Source organism: Symphalangus syndactylus, chromosome 18 (genome assembly GCF_028878055.3).
Source record: "Symphalangus syndactylus isolate Jambi chromosome 18, NHGRI_mSymSyn1-v2.1_pri, whole genome shotgun sequence".
In the NCBI taxonomy this organism is placed as follows: Eukaryota; Metazoa; Chordata; class Mammalia; order Primates; family Hylobatidae; genus Symphalangus; species Symphalangus syndactylus.
The window spans coordinates 73,944,774-73,965,869 of NC_072440.2; the positions used below are offsets into that span (position 1 = coordinate 73,944,774).

The following is a 21,096-nucleotide window of genomic DNA, read 5'->3' on the forward strand; positions in this document are numbered from 1 at the left end:
CTAGTGGAGAGAAGAGTGTAACAGGGAACCTTCCTGGCCCTCTCCCTTTGTGTTATTTCCTCTTCCACAGGGAGGAAGGACAGCTGCTGATTTGATGGGTGAGAGCCCACAGAAACTATCTCTCCCCAAGGGCAGGGCCACTGCACTGAAAGGCATGGTGGACTGACCTCTGCTCTGTCCTGTCTCTTGCTTGCTTGGGCCAGCTGTGGCTTGGGCTTTCACCATGGTGATGAGACCACAGGCCAGAACGTCTCCCTCTTCTCAGCCTGCCTGAATGGATAAGTCGCATGGTCCCTGCTCAGCCATCTTGAAGTCAGGGCAAAGCAGGAAATGGGAAGCTCCGTTTTGGCCTGGTGTCCCAGAAGCCACGCATTGTGGCCATTTTTGAGCTGCCATTAGTAGAGTTCATTTTTGGTGTCCTCTTGGACTCATCGATATTCTATAGCAGCCAGAAGCCTAAAGGTAGAGGAGTGACTGGCGGCCTGATACTAACAAACACCAAGACTGGAAAAAATGGAGGCAGATGGCATTATTTTTTAGCTGGATGCCTATCTGGCTCTACTCTACTGGTGCAGGATTGTAAAGACTTAGAAACAAGAAGTTGGAAACTGCAATGCTCCTTCTCCAACCCCATTCGAGCTAATAACCCTTCTAAAAATCACTGCTTTTTCTCAAAACATTTTAAATTTAAAACAATGCATCGCACCTGAACTTTGTAAGTCCCTGGTTTTGCTTTAAAACAAAATGATCCATGAGCATCCGTCTCCACGGTGACCAAAGACTTGTCCTTGTCTTGAGATGACAGGACAACTTTGTATTTACTCATCTGCTTGACGGTGTCGGGGAAGCGAATGATTGATATCTGACCACAGACACTGAACCTGCAAAGAGAACACCATTCATTCCAGCACGAGGACTCAATTGTAACAGGAAAGGCTCTTACCCACCAAAAAAGACGCAGCCCTCTCCCAGCCCTTGTTCCTGAGAATAGTCTAATCTTAATGAAGAGACAGAATGCAATCCAGATGATTCTGGTTTTAAAAAGTAACCTTCATTCTGGTTTTAAAAAGCAACCTCCAGAAGGAAGACTGGGCCTCTTTCTACAGAACAGGGGCCCGTAGTGGGGCTGTTTGTGTGTTCTGGGTGACATCTGGCAATCCCCCACTGCAGAGGCAATTTTAAGAAAATCTGCAGATAATAAAAACGTTTCAGGTAACTGGATTGTTGACAGTGGAGCTGCCTTGGACTGAGAATGTGGGCTAGCCCTTAACAGCTAGAGCTCTAAGCTGCCTAAGAAACTGTGGCATTAACCAGGCCATCAAATAAGTCAGGATTATCAAAGACGTCTTCCTTGCTTGTGATTATATAAAACACATGGATGAAAGCAAACTGGGAGATTGGAACAGAAAAGGTAATTAAGTGAAAAAATGCAAAGCTAAAATTGAACTCCTTGGGAGGCAGGAGCCACAAACGTAACTTATAACTGAAAAGCCCTATTAAGGTAATGATTCCAATCTGAGATTCTAAATAAGGAGTAAGGTGTTGCAAGGCATCCCTCGAAACACACGAGAGGCCCCTCTACAAAGACCATCATCCTTGGAGTGCTGGTCTTCATTTCTGAAGCAGTTGGTGTGTTAAAGTGTAATAGTACATCCTAGCTGGGGGTCACAGTTGTCTTTTCAACTGTTCATTTTGAAGAATCTTCAAGAATCATTTTAGATAAAAAATTAGTTACTTTTGACATAATCAAGAATGTTGGATTCTGACAATTAGGGATACATTAAATGTTGGAACCACCGCTCGGCCTCAAATAAAAAATACAGTGGAAAACACAAGGAAATGGTGGAAGACTGTGTATGTGAAATCTAGGAATCATGAAAAACACAGTCATTTCTTCAGAGTGAAGGGACTACCCAGCTATATGAGCTCACTATCTCCAGCATGGATCAACAAACTACAACCCAAGGCCCAAGTCACAGCCCTCTTCCTGTTTGTGTATGAACTGCAAGCCAAGAAAAAGGGTTTTACATTCTTAAGTGGTTAAAATTAAAAAAAAAAAAAATCAAAAGGAAGATAATATTTCACGACATGTAAAAATTATATGAAATGCAAATTGTGGTGTCCAAAAATGTAGTTGTGTTGCACCCTGCCCATTCATTTACAAATTGTCTATCTCAGCTGTTTTCCTAGAGATCGTATGGCTCACGATGCCTAAAATAGTTATTCTCTGGCTCTCCACAGAGAAAGTGTCCCAATCCCTGACCTAGGATACGCATTCTGGTTCTCACTACCTCCTACCCCAAACTTACTTTCTTAGCTCCTATGACCTCATGCCCCCCAGGTCCCCCTTGGGCCACCTGGCACTCTGTTTGTGGCCCACTGGTCTTCTAATTCTACCTGTACATATATATTTGAGGTCCTGGCTACCACCTGCAGCCGAATCTTCAGTATTGATCATCCATCCAAGCACCTATTGAAGAGCTCCACCTAGTGGTCCTACAGACCAACGTGGCCAAATCTGAACCCTCATCACCTAACTGGCTTCTCTTTCTGTCCCCAGCTATCACACCTCTCAAGCTGGGCACCCTAAATATCTCACCAGTCTGTCCCTGACTTCCCTACAAGGCAAGCCCTTGTCATCTCTGCTTTCAGACCTCCTGTGCCCAACTCCTGTCCCCTTCAAAGCCGCTCTCCTCCATGCCATTGTTTTCAGAATGCCTTATTGAAAACAATGATCAAAGCTTGTTATCTTAATGCTCAAAACCACTCATGGCCCATTGGCCCCAGTGGGAGAAGGCCCCTATGCCCCGGTGGGGTGTGAGGAGGTGCTATGGGGTTGGTCTCATCACCACCTTCACCTGCCAGTATATTCTGCTCCAGTAGCACCCAGCTTTACACCCGCAGCCACCTCATGCTGCTATGAGACTGCCTGACTTTGTTCATGCCGCGCTTCTCCCAAGCAGACCCTGCACTCTCCTTCTAAGCTACTGTTTTGTGAGCATCTGTTAGGTCTAAAGCTGTTCTGCAGGTTACATGCAGGTGGATCTGGGATCTGACTCCAAAGCCCGAGTTCTTGGCACTACACAATCTTGCTTCAGATGATGGTAAAACCACATGAATTCAACCACAAGATGTCCCTGCCTGTACTTGTAGTATAATGAGTAACTACAAGCAGGAAGAACTACGCCAATGACCTGAAGCATCTTCCAATAAGCTTTCTCAACCAACGATACCATCTTCCAAAAACCTTCAAAGATTAAGCAAAGAGGGGTCCCGTGAAAGATCGTGAAAGTCAGACATGAAAGATTTTTGAATTACACAAGCCCATTTTAACTCGAAGCAAGGGACTTTTCATTAAGCATCCGACATGTCAGGACCTTCAGTTTGTAAGATTTAGAACTAATCTTTCTTGGCCGGGCGCAGTGTCTCACACCTGTAATCCCAGCACTTTGGGAGGCCAAAGCAGGCAGACAGCCTGAGGTTAGGAGTTTGAGACTAGCCTGGCCAACATATAGTGAAACCCCATCTCTACTAAAAAATACAAAAATTAGCTAGGTGTGGTGGGGCATGCCTGTAGTCCCAGCTACTTGGGAAGCTGAGGCAGAAGAATCGCTTGAACCTGGGAGGCAGAGGTTGCAGTGAGTTGAGATGGCACCACTGCACTACAGCCTGGGCAACAGGGCAAGACGCTCTCTCTCAAAAAAAAAAAAAAAAAGTACTAATCTTTCTTCAGTTCTTAAGCTCAGCAAAGACACACAGATCACAGGTCATTTTGTTCTACACTGGCTGCCAGCATAAACACTGGCGCTTCCAAATCTAAATGATAAGCTTACCCTGTTGCAATAATATCAGCCAGCTGAGGTGTGTTCGGTGCAATTTTGATGGTGACCGTTTCAAAGTAGAGGTGCTCTTTCTGAGCATGGATGGTGTATGTGCCTGTGGTTATGTTCTCAAGGCGGAATGAGCCATCAGCTTTTGTTTTAACTGTAAAACAAAAACACACAAACAGGAGATAAGCCAAAAACAACAGCGTATCCTTACATGTACACCAGAATACTTGAGACAAAAGCTGCCATGTTTTCATATAGTCATCAGTTCCTCTCCATTTCTCTCTGTGATCCAAAAAGAGCACTGGCCATCAGCCCGGGGCTCCTGTGTCAGCCCACCTTTGATTTGGTTATTCAGGGTGACTACTGCTTCTGGAACACCATCTCCTTCGGGTCCGTTCAAGACCCTCCCAGTGACAGAGAATCCCATGACGTGGAACACGGGCTAGAAAAAAAAGAAGAAGATGCTCAAAGGTGCTCCTGTGCCAGAGTCACAAAGCCTCCTTCTGCTGCACCAGCCGTCACCTACTATCTCTGCTCCTGCCACCCACCTCGCAACACTCAGTGCCCCGGTCCTGTGTGCCAGCCGGGCTCTCTCTCACCTTACCCACATCTGTCTTCTCTGTTGTGTTCCCAACACACTACTGAGTGTCAAACAACAGAACAGAAAAGGTCTAGAGACTTACTTCCTAGTTGAAAGGTCTCTGACTCAAGCTTCTAAAAGCCCCCCACCCTTACCCCTGTGCCATCTCCTCCCCTCCAGATGCCCCCATTTTGGTGAACCACATCTTCTTCCGGTCTCCCATGCACACCCCGGCATCACTTTGGACGCCCCCTCCCTGCTCCTCCAACATAGATCAGTCCTGTGGATTCCACCTCTGCAAGGTCTCACGTGCCCCCTCCTGTCTTTCCACCATGGCCTGAACACAGGTCCTTATGAAATCCACCTAGGCCGGGCACAGTGGTTCACGCCTGTAATCCCAGCACTTTGGGAGGCCGAGGCAGGCGGATCACTTGAGGTCAGGAATTCAAGACCAGCCTGGCCAACATGGTGAAGCCCTGTCTCCACTAAAAATACAAAAATTAGCCAGGTGTGGTGGCAGGCGCCTGTAATCCCAGCTACTCGGGAGGCTGAGGCAGGAGAATCGCTTGAACTCGGGATGCGGAGGTTGCAGTGAGCCCAGATCGTGCCAGCCTGTGCGACACAGCAAGACTCTGTCTCAAAAAAAAAAAAAAGAAATCCACCTAGACCACCCTCCTCCACCCCCCATCACAGACTCACACGTGGTCCCATGCTCCATGTGTCTCTGCCCCACTCGCCTGTGAGCAGCACACCTGTGCTTTCTCCTCAGTTACTGAGTTCCAGCCCTGATCTGTGTATCCCCAAGTCACCACTGCTAACCTATTTTAATATCTTCATCAAACTTACCAGTATCTGAAATGTCCTTGCTCGATTTCTTAGTTGTCTCCCTCCCACTAGCATGTTACCTCATGAAGACAGGGACCTTTTCTGGGTTAGTCACCCGGTACACAGCAGGCACTCAATAACTGACTCCTGAATGAATGACTGTGTGCACGCACGTGGGTGACAGCATTTGAGATGAAGCTTTAATTAATTAAATGACTTCCTTTTTATGCAGGCAGCCTCTCTTATTTTTTTTTTCAGCAAATGGTTTCTTAGTGATGGTCTCAAATGACAGGTAGTCCTTCTTGATCTTTCCAAAGGGACACGTTTCATTCCATGCATTACCTACTTATTAATTCACATATGTACTCAACAAATATTTTTGCTGGGCACCTACTATGTGCCAGGCACTAAATCACGTTAGGAAAACAGTAAAGAATAAGACACTCACGGTTCCTGACCTCAGGGAACTTATACGACCCCATTCCCTGAAATTCCATTCATCATTTTCAAAATATGTATTTGGCTGTAATCTGGGAATAGCTGTCTCTGCTCACCTGCCCCCATCCTTCTCTGCAAGCTACAAGAAGCAAAGTAAAGGCTTCATCTTCTTACCCTCCTCTTTCCCCTCCAGTGTACAGCAGAATGGTCAAACACTCCACTGAATCTTAAAATGCAGAGTCTGCACCCCACTGTGCATATGACCTAAAAGCCCACTTCTGCCAGTTTAGGCGAATTTAACACAGTACTTTCAAATGTAGTATTAAAAGAAAATGATTAAAGTATAATTGCTTCAATAACTCTAACATTGGGTGGTCCACTTAGGAGAGGCTGTTATTTTCTTTTGGGATTTGTTCTAGCTAGCCAATTTTCTACAGTAACCATTTTCTACTTCTGTAATTAAAGGAGACATAAGTGAGATGAAAACTACATTTACGATCTATGTGAGGGTCTAGGCAGTTTATCAAGCCACGTATCACACTGCCCATTCCTACCACCGCCATCCAAGCTCTGCCAGTTCTCACCTGGTTTACAGCCATGGCATCCCAACTGGTCTCCCACTTCCACCCTGACAGCCTGCAAACTCTCCTCAACACAGCTGCCAGAAGGATCACGCTGCTCCTCTGTTAGGAACCTTCCGGGGGCACCAATTCTCACCCAGAGTTATAGGCAAACTGGCCCACCAGGCCCTGCACAATCTGCCCCGTCACCTCCCTGAACCTCTTTCTGCCTCCTCCTTCCTTGCTCATTCCCTCCACTCCAGCCACCCCGGCCTCCTTGGGGTGCCCCAAACCCTTCAGCACACTCCTACCTCAGGACTTTTGCACGTGCCGTTCCCTCAGTCTTACACACTCTTCCTGCAGGAGTGAAGTATGGTTCTCTCATTCTTTGCCTTCGGGTTGTTGCTCAAATGTCACCTTCACAGGGAGGACTTCCCAAAAACACCCTATGTACAACTGCAACCCCTGTCTCCACCCTGATACTGTACGATCTCCTTTCTTCCTTTATTTTTCTAGAGAACACTTATCACCTTCTACTGTACTTTCTAACTTATGCATCTGTACATGTATTGACCCTTCCTGTCATTAGAACATGAGGTCTAGACAGGTGCGGTGGCTCACACCTGTACTCCCAACACTTTGGGAAGCCGAGGCAGGCAGATCACTTGAACCCAGGAGTTAGAGAACAGCCTGGGCAACATGGCGAAACCCCATCTCTACGAAAAATACAAAAATTAGCTGGGCATGGTGGCATGTGCCTGTGGTCCCAGCTACTCAAGAGGCTGAGGTGGGAGGATCACTTCAGCCCTGGAGGCAATGGTTGCAATGAAATGAGATCATACCACTGCACTCCAGCCTGAGCCACACAGTGAGACCCTATCTTAAAAAAAAAAAAAAAAAAAAGAGGTCCACAGGGACAAGAATTTTTGCCTCTTTTGGTCACTGCTGTATCCCCAGTCCTGGAATGGTGCCTGAAATGTATGTCACTGGCACTCAATAAATATATTTCACTGAATGAGTAGATTTAACTAGGAATCCACCTCTCTACAATAAGGACATCATGTGTAAGAATACAATACCAGATTGCACTTTTTCCAACAGCTCTTCCAGATACAATAATTGATTTTTTTTTTAAACATGTTTGCAACACCTGTGCCTAGGAATGGGAACTCAAACACTTGTCCCTCCAGAACACAGGAAAGCCTTACCTCGATTTTCAGGCTGTCATGCTCCACTGTGAAGTTAAGTCTGGAAGGTGCCACATCAAAGGTAATCCTCTCCCCTCGATAGAACGGAATCTGGAAGGAAGAGTCTGTTAATCACTAAGAACCACTAACATGATCAATCAGCAATATTAATAATCGATCTAGCAGCCCACAAATGACAAGGGATTCAAGACAGATCAAGAGAAACATTCATCATAACTGTTGCAGATTTGAAAAGAGAAAGCCTTGCCCTTCTTATAGCTATTACTAAGGGGTGAGTGTCTCATCTTAAGTAAGTTACTGCTTAACAGCGTGTTCAGAGAAGTGCAGGCCAACCATCTTTTCCTTTAACACCCAAACAGCATTGGCTTTTACTGTGTCATGAGAGTCCCAGACATAAACAGAAGGGAAATCTGCTTCACTCACCACAGTGTAGCCCCCACTTGGCAATGAATAGAAGGAGAATGAGCCATCTTCTCTGGAGACCGTGTAGCACAAATACACCAGACTCTCGTCTTGGGGCTGGAACCCAGGCACTGGTGAGACATTGCAGCCCAGGACATCCTATGCCAGGAGGGGAAAAAAGACAAGACTTCCTTTTCCATTTACATGTTCTGAATACCATCAATTAGCCATATCATAGGAAAATTTTTGTAAGTTTCATGTCAATATGTATATTTCTGAAATCCAAGACACATTAATACAGATAAAAGGAACAAAAATCTTCACATTCAAGTTGTAAAGTTAAAAACTGGCATAGTCTTCTCGGGAAAAATGACATGACTGTCCTTCCTTATGATAGGCCACCATTCTCCAAATAAGGAAACGGAGGCTCAGGAAGGTAATGTGACAGGCCCGGGGTCGCACAGCTAGGAAGAGGCATTTGTTTAAACCTGAGATTTGTTTAACCCCAGGTCTGATTTCAAAGCCTGTGTACTTTCCATCACATACCACTGCCTCCCAGTGTAGATGTGCAATGTCTTGTGAGTCAATAGAGACACATGATACTCTTGATTTTTTTTTTTTTTTTTTGAGACAGTCTCACTGTCACCCAGGCTGGAGTGCAGTGGCGTGATCTCAGTTCACTGCAACCTCCACCTCCTGGGTTCAAGCGATTCTACTGTCTCAGTTTCTCATGCAGCTGGGACTACAGGCACGTGCCAATATGCCCGGCTAATTTTTTTGTATTTTTAGTAGAGACGGGGTTTCATAACGTTGGCCAGGCTGGTCTAAAACTCCTGACCTCAAGTGATCCGCCCACCTTGGCCTCCAAAAGTGCTGGGATTACAGGCATAAGCCACCACACCCGGCCTGAGACACACGATATTCTTAAGCGTTAAAATGATAAATCAAACCAGACCTGCATTTTTTAAAACAGTACGTTCTGGTCTATAATCCCCCACCCTCCTACCCTTCACACCATCTCTTTTGTTCTTTTCTTTGCTTACCTCTTTAGTTACTAAAGAAGAAAAGAGAAGAAACTTCACCCCTTTCATGGGCTCCCCATCACTTCGGACAGAGCCAGACACATTGTAGCCAGCAACTATGAGGGGACTGGCCGCATTGGCATTGGAGTTGGTTACACGCACTGTCGTGCTTGCCTGTAACAGAAAAAGATTTTAACTTGCGAAAAAATAAATACTTGCAAAGTGTCTAACAACATGAGGACAGGCTGAAGCTAAGATATTAACTGGGAAACGTAATCTATAAAATTGCTTATTCAGTATGATCACTTTTTTTTCTTTTTTTGAGACAGAGCCTCACTGTGTCAAACAGGCTTGAGTGCAATGGCACAACCTCGGCTCACTCCAACCTCTGCCTCCTGGGTTCAAGAGATTCTCCTGCCTCAGCCTCCCAAGTAGCGGGGATTACAAGCGCTTGCCACCACGCCCAGCTAATTTTTGTATTTTTAGTAGAGATGGGGTTTCACCATGTTGGCTAGGCTGGTCTCAAACTCCTGACCTCAGGTGATCCACCCGCCTCAGCCTCCCAAAGTGCTGGGATTACAGGCATGAGCCACCACGCCTGGCTGATCATTATTTTTTAATGCCCAAAATGAAGTGAAAGGAAATGTGGCAAAATGTAAATAATAGTGATTTTGTCTATACGGTGCTATTTTACTTGTATACTTTTCCAACTTCCAAAATTTTGTTTCCACTGCTTTATACTCCTGTATATGTTCCAATTTTTTTAATGAGCATATTTTGCTTTTTTTCTATTTTTAATGATATATACTGTTAACTGAAGATTAGCCTAAAGCTGCCTCCTTACATATTTTAAGTTTGGCCTAAAGGTTTCTCTGTACATATTGCCAAGTCTCAGCCAATTCAAGCAGCCATCCTTCAACTACTCACAGGCGGCCAACTGTTCAAACCATGTGCAAATAAGACAAATGTCCAGCTGTAACCGATCCAACTGTTTCTGTACCTCACTTTCGCTTTCTGCCCGTCACTTTCTTTTTCTGTCCATAAACCCTTTTCAATCACACAACAGTGCCACAGTCGCTGTAAACCTATTCTGGCTCAGGGGGCTGCCCAAATGACAAATTATTCTATGCTCAATTAAACTGTTTAATTTGTCTTATGTTGTTCTTTTCATAATATGTGTATATTTTTAAACATTTTTCTTAAGGTACAATAAACACAGAGAAAAGTATACATATTCTAAGCATACAGCACAGGGCTTGCCACAAATTGGGTACTGGTTACCCAACAGAATAGCACCAGTAAGCCAGAAGTGCCCCTCACACTTGCTTCTGGTCACTAACCCCCCAGGAGAATAAACATTATCCTGACTTCTAACAACATGCTTTACTTGAAAATCCCAATCTCATAATAAACTCAGATTCTTCTATGGAGACAATTGACATATAATGTAAACCTTAAAATCTCTTCTATTTATAAACATGTAAGCTCTTTCATTTCGAATAAATTTTTTTTTTTTTTTTGAGACGGAGTCTCACTCTGTCACCCAAGCTGAAGTGCAGTGGTGCAATCTTGGCTCACTGCTACCTCCACCTCCCAGGTTCAAGCGATTCTCCTGCCTCAGCCTCCCGAGTAGCTGGGATTACAGGTGCATGCCACCATTCCCAGCTAATTTTTTTGTATTTTTAGTAGAGATGCGGTTTCACCATGTTGGCCAGGCTGGTCTCCAACTCCTGACCTCAAGTGATCCGTCCACCTCAGCCTCCCAAACTGCTGGAATTATAGGCACGAGCAACTGTGCCCAGGCTCAAATAAAATATTTTTAAATGTTGCTGCAGAAGAGAAAAACCCCCAAAACCAAAAGTCATAAACAGTAAGAAGAGACATCTAGGTGTGAAACTATCATCAATTATAAATGCATAAAACCTACAGAGTAAAAAAAGTAACAAAACCTATAGAGTAGAAGCTGAGATACTGATTCCAAAGCTTCTTTAGCAAAAATGAGATACAGCTTCAGTACTAACACAGAAGCTAACATGTCAAGATGTCCCTTAAGTCTTATTTTAATTTGGTCTTTCACGGCTATTACAGAACCTCACCTACTAGGTGGAGTTCCTTTTTTGATCTTTGACTATAAACTATTTCAGTCAAACAAAAAAAGATATGCTAAAGAACACTTACATACCTTGTAACCAGCTGAAGAAATTTTAAAAAACACAATTCAAGATGCTGGCGTACCCCCAAGGCCCCCTCCTCCCTCTTTCTCTAGAAGTCAGTATCATTTTGAACAGTGTCTGCTATTCCCATGTATGTCTTCATAATTTTTCTACATAAGAGTGTAACCTTCCTGTCTCTACTAAAAATACAAAAATTAACTGGGCATGGTGGCAGGCGCCTGTAACCCCAGATACTCAGGAGGCTGAGGCAGGAGAATCGCTTGAACCCAAGAGGTGGAGGTTGCAATGAGCCAAGATCGTGCCATTGCACTCCAGCCTGGGCAACAAGGGCAAGACTTCATCTCAAAAAAAAAAAAAAGACTGTATCCTTAACTAGGTGCAGTGGCACATGCCTGCAGTTCCAGATCCTCGGGAGGCCAAGGCAGAAGGATCACTTAAGGCCAGGAACCAGAGGCTACAATGAGCCATGAATGTACTCTAGCCTTGGAAACAGAGCAAGACCCTGTTGCAAAAAAAAAAAAAAAGACTATCTGGCTGAGTGCACTCGTTTACACCTGTAATTCCACCACTTTGAGAGCCCGAGGCTGATGGATCATTTGAGGCCAGGAGTTCGAGACCAGCCTGGCCAACATGGCAAAATCCCATATATACTAAAAATACAAAAATTAGCTGGGCGTGGTGGCGCATCCCTGTAATTCAGCTGCTCAGGAGACTGAAGCAGGAGACTCGCTTGGACACAGGAGGCCGAGGTTGCAATGAGCCAAGATCACACCACTGCACTCCAGTCTTGGCAACAGAGTGAGACTCCGTCTTAAAAAAATAAATAAATAAAAGACTGTATCCATAAATGATGTTATCACAAGTATTTAAAATCACATATCCTTCAACTCTGTTTTTAAATGTAGTCACATTGATATAAGTAGCTCTGGTTCATTCATTACTGCTGACATACAGCAGCCTATTGCATGATGGAACCCCAATCCATTCTTCTCTTGAAAGGCATTTAGGTTGTTTACAATATTTTGCTATTACAAACAAAGCTGCAATAAACATTCTTATACATTCTCCTTGGGCACACACACGTACCACAGTTTCTAGAATGTTTAGTATATTTACAGATTTCTGTTTCAGGCTGAAAAAAGAACAACAAATAAATCTCATCAGGGCCTTCTGTTGTTGATTTAGTTTAAAATAGCTGTAGTTAAAAAAACAGATCTATTTCACAGCAGGAAGACAACACTGTCACCTAAAACTGAAACTAACACAAGCAACATCTGCTACAGTGAGGAGTTACACCTTATAAATAACCACCAAACTAAACAACAGCACCATTGCGTCTTCATCTAGTCCTGGAGAAACCACAAATTCTCTTCATATCCTAAATTGAAAAGCCCTACATTTGTCCCAAGACAAGCATATTACTGGCATGGCTATAGACGTAGCTGTCACACTCACCTCTTTCAATGCCCAGGTCGGATGAGTTGCGAGGATTTCATAATCTCCAGGCAGAACTTTAAAAAATGCAAACCTAAGAAATGAAAAATAACCGTTTAACTTTCTCCAAACAACCCAAGTATTCCTAATTGTATGACTAACGTTGCCAGCACAAGAAAGCAATGTTGGAATTATCGCAAACTTTCATTAGCTTGTTAAATGAGCACGAATGAAATTCAATCCTTCACTGTACAAATCTGCATAAAAGAGCGCTTATTGAGCACTTACTGTATGCCAAGAGGGGTGCTCCATGTGCTGATAGGAAGGAGGAGTGCTTATGTCTCCCTTAATCTCAAGAATTTCTGGCATAAAACCATTCCTTGTAGCACAGCAGGGATCAGTCACAGAACATTCGACTGGGTTTGACAGAGGTGACAGGAGTGAACTGACAAGGAGAAGGGGACAGAGTGTCCAAGGGAACACGTGGGAAGGGAGAAGTGGGGTGAAAAGAACAGAACAGATGCACAGGCTGAGGGAGACGCTGACCCAAGATGATGCCAACGACACAGGGCGGGGTAAACTATGACAAGCATTGAATCCCAGAAAAAAAGCCTTTAGAGAAACACAGATAAGCCATTCTGGGTTTTTGCACAAAGAAACTGAGATAAGAAACCAGCAGCTCATGAAAATTACTAGCCATAGACAGACTAACACCAGAGTGAGCCGAGCTAAAGCTGGAAATGCTGCTGCCAGTATACTAACATGTTTATCCCTTCAAATTTGTAAGGCAACTGACAAATTAGAAGACTAAGTCCAGTGAAATGAACTAGAAAACGCATTTGATTTCTTCTTCTGTGGTATTTTATTATATCAAATCTTGCCTGTAATAACTGGATAGGGCTTGGAAATCACATTACTACAAAGTATCGATAAGATTGAGCTTCTGTTTCACTTTCATAATAGCCCAGTGCTACATGTTTCATTGTTGCAGTTAGTGCAGATGAAAGGTATTCAGAAGGCTCAAGACACTGCTTTTTTCTAGTAAGGTCAACACCAAACTACTAGCCCAGAAAAAAATTACAGCTCCATATTCCTGCTACACACCAGGGCTGGAGAGGCACCAGTAAAGAAGAAGTAAATGTTATTTCAAAAATGAAAACTAGTTTCAACAATAATAACTTTAAAATTGAATAACTTACTGACAGACTCATTATAAACTTCTATTTTGCAATTTAGCCAGTTTGTATATTAACAGAGTTAGTAATGATTTGAACGCTTTCAGAATTATCAGTTTGAACTATTCTGGTGTTAATCTTGGCATATCTGTTAACATTTACAACTCAACTATATACATCCATTAAATAAATGCTTTAAATCTGACTCAGTAAGGTCAGCTAGGCATCAGTTCCAACTACAAAACAGTTTTGATATAATAATGATAATGATTTTTTTCTAATCATAACTGAGCTAATCTATTTGAGCTAATATGCCAGGCAGCTTGAAGTAATAATATTAATTTCATCTTTCCAGTAACCTTAGAAGATAGGTTTCACAATTATCTTAATTTACAAAAGAGGAAACTGAGGCACAGAGGGGTTAAGGAACTTGCCCTAGGTCAACCAGCCAGCAAATGGGGGAGCTGGGATTCAAGCCCAGGCTGGCAGACTCCAGAGCCAGGCTGAGCTGCTAAATGAAGACCCACTAAGCCCCAGGCCTTGAAGCAGGTGCTTTATGGGTATTAACTCTTTTTTTGTTTGTTTGAGACAGGGTCTTGCTCTGTTGCTGAGGCTGGAGCACAGTGGCACATGATCACGACTCACTGCAGCCTCAACCTTCCAGGCTAAAGGAATCCTCCTGCCATAGCCTCCTGAGTAGCTGGGACCACAGGAGCATGCCACCACACCCAGCTAATTTTTTTCCCCCATGGGACTCTGCTTGATATAATTTTTTAAATTATTTGTGGAGATCGAGTCTCCCCATGTTGTCCAGGCTGGTCTAGAACTCCTGAACTCAAGTGATCCTCCCATCCTGGCCTCCCAAAGTGCTGGGATTATAGGCGCAAGCCAATGTGCCTGGCCAGTATAAACTCATATTTAATCACCCCATCAATGCTAGGCAACACGGGTCAAATGGATTCCATTTCACATGTGGGGAACTCAGCACTCTGAGGGGCATGAACTCACCCAAAGTTAAGAGGCTGAATCAGGATCTGAACCCAGGACTCCCTGAATCCAAACTCCCAAACTCAGCTCCATGACCCCTGTCACAGCCTGGCTCTAAGGCAACACTGGGAGACAGGACGCTACTCACTTTCCGCCGGGCTGTGTAACTGTGGACTGGATCTTTGCTTCGGTCCCAGTGTTTCTCAGAGACACTTGAACTCCCGCAGGACCCAGGGGCTGCCCTTTGCTGAGGACCTGCCATGGAGAAGAAGGTTAGGGCCCACCCAGCAAAGCACCCTCCTCTCAAAGCACTGGCAGTCCTGCTTACAACCCCCAGGTGGAGCCAGGAACCTTCTTTGGGTCAAGAATCTCATTGAAAAGATGATATAAATCATGGATGTGTTTCCTAGGGATGAGGCAGGAGAGGGAACAGTAACAGTAAAATAAGACTCTATTTCAATGAATCTAAGACATCATCAGTTAGAGATTCACCATTATTGGTCTGGGTGGGTGTGGTGGCTCACACCTGTAATCCCAGCACTTTGGGAGGCTGAGGCGGGCACATCACTTGAGGTCAGGAGTTTGAGACCAGACTGGCCAACATGGTGAAACCCTGTCTCAACTAAAAATACAAAAATTAGGGCTGGGCACGGTGGCTCACGCTTGTAATCCCAGCACTTTGGGAGGCCGAGGCGGGCGGATCACGAGGTCAGGAGATCGAGACCACAGTGAAACCCCGTCTCTACTAAAAACACAAAAAATTAGCCGGGCGTGGTGGCGGGCGCCTGTAGTCCCAGCTACTCGGGGAGGCTGAGGCAGGAGAATGGCGTGAACCCGGGAGGCGGAGCTTGCAGTGAGCCGAGATTGCGCCACTGCACTCCAGCCTGGGCAACAGAGCGAGACTCCGTCTCAAAAAAAAAAAAAAAAAAAAAAATTAGATGGGCGTCATGGCACATGCTTGTAATCCCAGCTACTCATGAGGCTGGGGCAGGAGAATCACTTGAACCCAGGAGGCGGGGGTTGCAGTCAGCTGCGATCGCGCCACTGCACTCCAGCCTGGGCGACAGGGAGACTCCATCTTAAAAAAAAAATTAAGTAAATATACATAAAAATAAAAATATAAAAATTAGCTGGGTCTGGTGGCACATGCCTGTAATCCCAGCTACTGGAGAGGCTGAGGCAGAAGAATTGCTCGAACCCAGGAGGTGGAGGTTGCGGTGAGAGAGACTGCACTACTGCACTCCAGCTTAGGCCACAGAGCGAGACTCTGTCTCAAAAAAAAAGGATTCACCATTATTCTGCAAACCATTGAGAAAGAAAAAACTACCCAAGATCCCCGTCTCTAACAAGAAGCCCAGACATACAGCTGGGACGGAAGGGCCTCCCCCTCCCCACAAAGGTAGAGGAGAAAGAAGCCCATCATGAAGAAAAGGACAGGAAGGAAGGGAAGCACATCTCAACCTCAGGCACAGGGTGGGCGGAGGAAAAACGACTCTCCCATGAGAATCTGAATTGCGGGAGCTGGGGCACACACCCCTTAGCACTCTGAATTCATACCACCACGGTGGTCCAAAAAAATCTCAGAATTTAAATGATAGGAATCCTCCCAGGTGAGTGGCAGAAGCAGATGCACGCTCTGTCTGGAAGAAGCTGACTTCAGTTCACCCACAGGGACAGCAAGATGCCGAAAGGCTTAGGGAGTGTGTCCTTCCAACTCGGCATCCCTGTGAAAGGCCATCCCTGGGATAAACACTAACAGCGGCTGGGTGCACAGCGTACACCTGTAATCCCAGCACTTTGGGAGGTGGAGGCGGGCGGATCACCTGAGGTCAGGAGTTTGAGACCAGCCTGGCCAACACAGTGAAAGCCCGTCTCTACTGAAAATACAAAAATTAGCCAGGCATGACGGCACACACTTGTAATCCTAGCTACTCAGGAGGGTGAGGCAGCGGGAGGGTGAGGCAGGAGAATCACTTGAACCCGGGAGGTGGAGGCTGCGGTGAGTAAAGATTGCACCACTGCACTCCAGCCTGGGCAATAGAGCAAGACCTTGTCTCAAAATAAAAAATTAAAAAATTAAAAAATAAAAACACCAACAGCCTATGCTCTGGGAGCAGAGGGGATGACCAGCAACCTCAATCTCACTCCTAAATACACCTGCTGCGTTCTATGCAGGATGAAGTACAGAGTTCACAGGCTCTCTTGCCCCGCATCCATGGGTCCCCTGTGGGATCAAAGTCCCCAGGTTAAAATATCCTGCATTTTTTTAAAAAAGGATTTAGTATACATTATAGAGTGAACAGGAAAAATAATCAAGTTCCAAAGGCAAACCTTGCCATTCACAGAGAACCCAGTGAAGACAAAGTTGATGTCCCCGCCCTTTGTGCAGATGTCACTGACTCCGTCCACATGGAGCTCCACGGTCGTCGGCTCTGAGGAACGAAGCGGGGGAGGAAATGAGGGGACAAGACACAGAGGCAAGCTTAGCTTTGGGGTACAGTGAACCTGTCTAAGTAGAACGTATTTTTATTGTTAAGTTTTAGATTTACTTTTGAACACTTAATACACTCGTGTGTTTCCAAATCCAAAGGTACAAAAAGGTATTCTGGAAAAAGTCTCCCTCTCACCCCTATCCCCCTAGCCTCCTGGTTTCCTGCGCCAGAGGGAACTCGTGTTCAGAGTATAAAATAATTTTACAACAGCTTTTCAGCCAAGTTATACCTTAGAGTTCCAGTGAAAATTCAGTGAGCACCAAATAATTTTATTTCCTGAATGCTCATCACTGACCAGACACTGAGCTGAGTGCCTTTAATCCTCACAATTATCTTAAGAGACAGGCAGTAATAGCTGCAATTTTCAGAGGGGTAAATTGAGGCACAGAAAGGTTAAAGGAGCTCCCAAGATCACAGAGCTTCTGAGTGACACAGCCCCAATTCAACCCTAAAAGTCTGGCTCCAGATCTGTTCTCTGACCAAGTTACATGAGCTCAGCCATGTTAAACCAGGACCACAAACTCCAGGGCCACAGGGGCCTCATGGGTTGGAAGCGAGTGGATCATCCTTGGGGGGACTGTGGCAAACTGAAAGGAGATAACCGCCACTCAAGTCTGCCAACCATTGCCATGCTTTGCCAGAGCTTCCAACTTCTCTGAAAAACTGGAAATCTGAATTTTATATACCATCTCTTGATTTTTCAATATCAACAATTAACTCCATTTTTTCTTAACTGAAGAGTTCATCATAGTAAGGGTTAAGGTTGAGTTTTTGAAAGGTTAGGAAGAATGTGAGGTAACGAGTAGAGAAAAAACTGGAAAACCATGAGATGAGATTTTCAGGTAAGATGAATTACACACATGCTTGCACGCATATGTGCACACACACACACACACAGACTCCAATAAAAAATGGGCAAAAGACTTGAATGGGAATCTTACAAAAATACCTAGCCCATGGCAAATAAACATAAACATATGAAAAAGTGTGCAACCTCATTGGCCATCAGAGGAATGTAAATCAAGGCCACCGTGAGGTAATACCACACCCCCACCAGAAGGGCTAAAATTAAAAAAACTGACTATACCAAGTGTAGGTTAGGATGTGGAGCAATGGAAACCCTTGTACACTGCTGGGAGAACACAAACTGGTGCATCCACTTTTGATGTGTGCAAACACCTAAAGCTGAGCACGTATCAACTCTATGGCTCAGCAACTTTATGCCTGTGATATACTCAGCAGAAATGCAGACACATGTGTATCAAAATATACATACAAGAATGTTCCCAGGAGCGCTACTCTTAGTGGCCAAAATTCGGAAGCAACCCAAATGGCCATCAACAGAAGAGATCACTGATATAAAATACAAATATAAAATATAAATATAGGCCAGGCGCATGCCTGTAATCTCAACACTTTGGGAGGCCAAAGTGGGCAGATCACTTGAGGTCAGGAGTTCGAGACCAGACTGGGTCAACATGATGAAACCCCATCTCTACTAAAAATACAAAAATCAGCTGGGTGTGGTGGTGCGCACCTGTAATCCCATCTACTCAGGAGGCTGAGGCACAAGAATTGCTTGAACCCGGGCAGAAGTTGCAGTGAGCCGAGATCGCACTCTAGCCTGGGTAACAGAGCGAGACTCAGTCTCAAAAAAAAGAAAAAAATAAATAAGATAAAATATAAATATTTCATAAAATATAAATAATTTTATATTTATGCATCAGAATTCTGAATAGCAAAGAGAATGAACAAAAGCTACAAATGATACAGATAAAGCTCATAATGTTAAGTGAAAGAAACCAGATATTAAAAAGTACCCTGCATGACTGCATTTGTATAAAATTCAAAACAGACCAAATGGATCTCTGATTTGTAGAAGGTCAGGGTGGTGGTCACCTGGAGGGTGGGGCGGGATGGCTAATGAGCACCCAGGATGGGGACTTCTGGGGTGCTGGGGAAGTGCTATCTCATCATCTGGATGGTGGGTACATGGGTGTCTTCACTTAGTGAAAATTCATCCAAGGCACTTTTCTGAAAGTATAATTCCATTAAAAAGCTTATCAACAGCACCAGTTGGGGGTAGGGTGGGGGGTGGCAAACACAACACTCCTCCAAGCCACCAATCTGGACTTCTGCTTTGGCCATGAGCAGGGCTGCATTCCTCTCCAGCTTTCTGGAACGTACCAGCCAGGCACCCCCAGCCCTAACCCTGACTACAAACTGATAAAAGAGCTGCTCTCACAGAGCCAAATTAGCTGTCAGCTGTCTGAGCTTCATTTTAGCCTTGGTGATGGCAGGCGCTAAATTCTTCCTTGTCTAACGCACAAGCAAGCCTGATATCAACAACGGTGATCCGTACTCCTCTCCCCAAGCCATGGACTGGGGTCACCCACACCCGCTCTACTGAAACATCAAGAGTCTCTCCTCTTCAAAAATGTAAACTACATCAAAACAGACCCTCTCTTCTGATCTCAACCCCATCCCCAACTCTCCAGCTATGCTTGAAGGCAGTTATATGAGGAAAGTTTGGACCTTTTGTTGGGATGTGTGCAGAAGGGCTGTTTCTGAATACTGAGTACTTGCTAATTACGTGCCAGCCACTCTGAACACTCAGTATTGGTTTATTAATCCTCCAAGTACCCAGTGGGGCAGGGACTATAACTACCCTGGCTCGACAGTGAGGAGCCAGGCTGACACAGGGGAAGTAACTTGCCCAAGGTTATTTAGCTGGTAAGGCTAAAGGGTGAAAGTATTCTCATCTCATGGGACATAAATCTGGATTTTTATGACAAATCTCACAATGTTTAAATGTTTCAATTAATTCCACAAAAAATTAAAAAGCTGAGGGGGCTAAAAAAGAAGCCATCCTGGGACAGGAACCAAGTCCCCACTCTTGATTTCTGTACTGTTCTACGGCCGCGTAATGAGTGAAACTGCAAGGGAAGAGTTTACAGAAAGGTAGAAGAAAAGATGTCTATTTTTCAAAGGTGACAGAAAGTCTTAAGGTAGATTAAGGTAAATCTGAACTAAACCAGAGTGATGGGGGCAGGGAGGGGAGGAATACAAACCCTCTTCCATACTGGAAATGATCCTTAATATTTTAATAGTTTATGCATTCTGCTAGCCGAAATTAATATTCGGCGTATCATCTAACCTTTTACAAAGAATGTCTAGTGATTCAGTTAACTTACCAAAACTCCACCCTAGGGGAGGCTCAATCTTCAGAATGAAATCCCCCTAAAAGGAAAAAAAGAAAATGTAATTTCAAGAAATGAGAATTGTGACTCTGGCTTAATTTAGTTTAGTGTTATCATTTAATCTAAAATTTTTACACCGGAAATGAAATTCTAAGAGTAAGCCTTGTTCTTCTAAATGGTACTGAGCACTGTGATTCTCTTCAGATGCTACAAGCTGAAGCTGAACACCAGAAGTTTTCATCTAAGCAATCAGAAGACAGTGCTGAAGCCCATTCGTGAGTTCTAAAGACACTAGGTTCGGCCACTCACTGTCTTTTAATACTAAACATACTATAATTCTATTAATTGAGTCTCCCATTAAGCGCTCACATGCCTGCAGTTGCACAAGTTAGCATGTATCTTCAGGAACTATAGTCACCTCTTACAACTAGATTTGGCCAGGCATAGTACCTCACACCTATAATCCCAACATTGTGGGAGGCCAAGGCGGGAGGGTCACTCGAGGCCAGGAGTTCAAGACCAGCCTAAGCAACATAACAAGACCCCATCTGTACAAAAAATGTTCTTAAAAAATTAGCTGGGTGTGGTGGCAGGCGCCTACAGTCTTAGCTACTCAGGAGGCAGAGGCAGGAGGATCACCTGAGCCCGGGAGGTCAATGCTGCAGTGAACCATAATCATGCCACCGCACTCCAGCATGGGCAGCAGAGGGAGATCCTGTCTCTAAACAATACACTACCTCATTAATTCAATAAATAAAACTGGATTTTA

General features: G+C 44.5%; 1 protein-coding gene across 7 annotated transcripts in view; it reads right to left on the reverse strand.

Annotated features, from left to right (window-relative positions):
* LOC129468182 (BOS complex subunit NOMO1) overlaps window positions 1–21,096 on the reverse strand; it is a 61,472-nt gene that overhangs the window by 31,825 nt on the left and 8,551 nt on the right. For 5 of the 7 annotated variants that reach the window (XM_063623725.1, XM_055253386.2, XM_055253384.2 and 2 more), the window contains exons 3-12: window positions 20,322–20,367; window positions 16,967–17,067; window positions 14,784–14,890; window positions 12,495–12,567; window positions 8,887–9,039; window positions 7,865–8,002; window positions 7,442–7,531; window positions 4,167–4,272; window positions 3,834–3,984; window positions 707–881 (exon numbers count right to left, since the gene is read on the reverse strand). In XM_063623725.1, coding sequence (XP_063479795.1) covers window positions 707–881; window positions 3,834–3,984; window positions 4,167–4,272; window positions 7,442–7,531; window positions 7,865–8,002; window positions 8,887–9,039; window positions 12,495–12,567; window positions 14,784–14,890; window positions 16,967–17,067; window positions 20,322–20,367 — 1,140 coding nt within the window. Of the gene's footprint in view, window positions 1–706; window positions 882–3,833; window positions 3,985–4,166; window positions 4,273–7,441; window positions 7,532–7,864; window positions 8,003–8,886; window positions 9,040–12,494; window positions 12,568–14,783; window positions 14,891–16,966; window positions 17,068–18,664; window positions 18,776–20,321; window positions 20,368–21,096 lie in introns of those variants that run through there. The other 2 variants (XM_063623727.1, XM_055253387.2) reach the window with 2 other exon arrangements.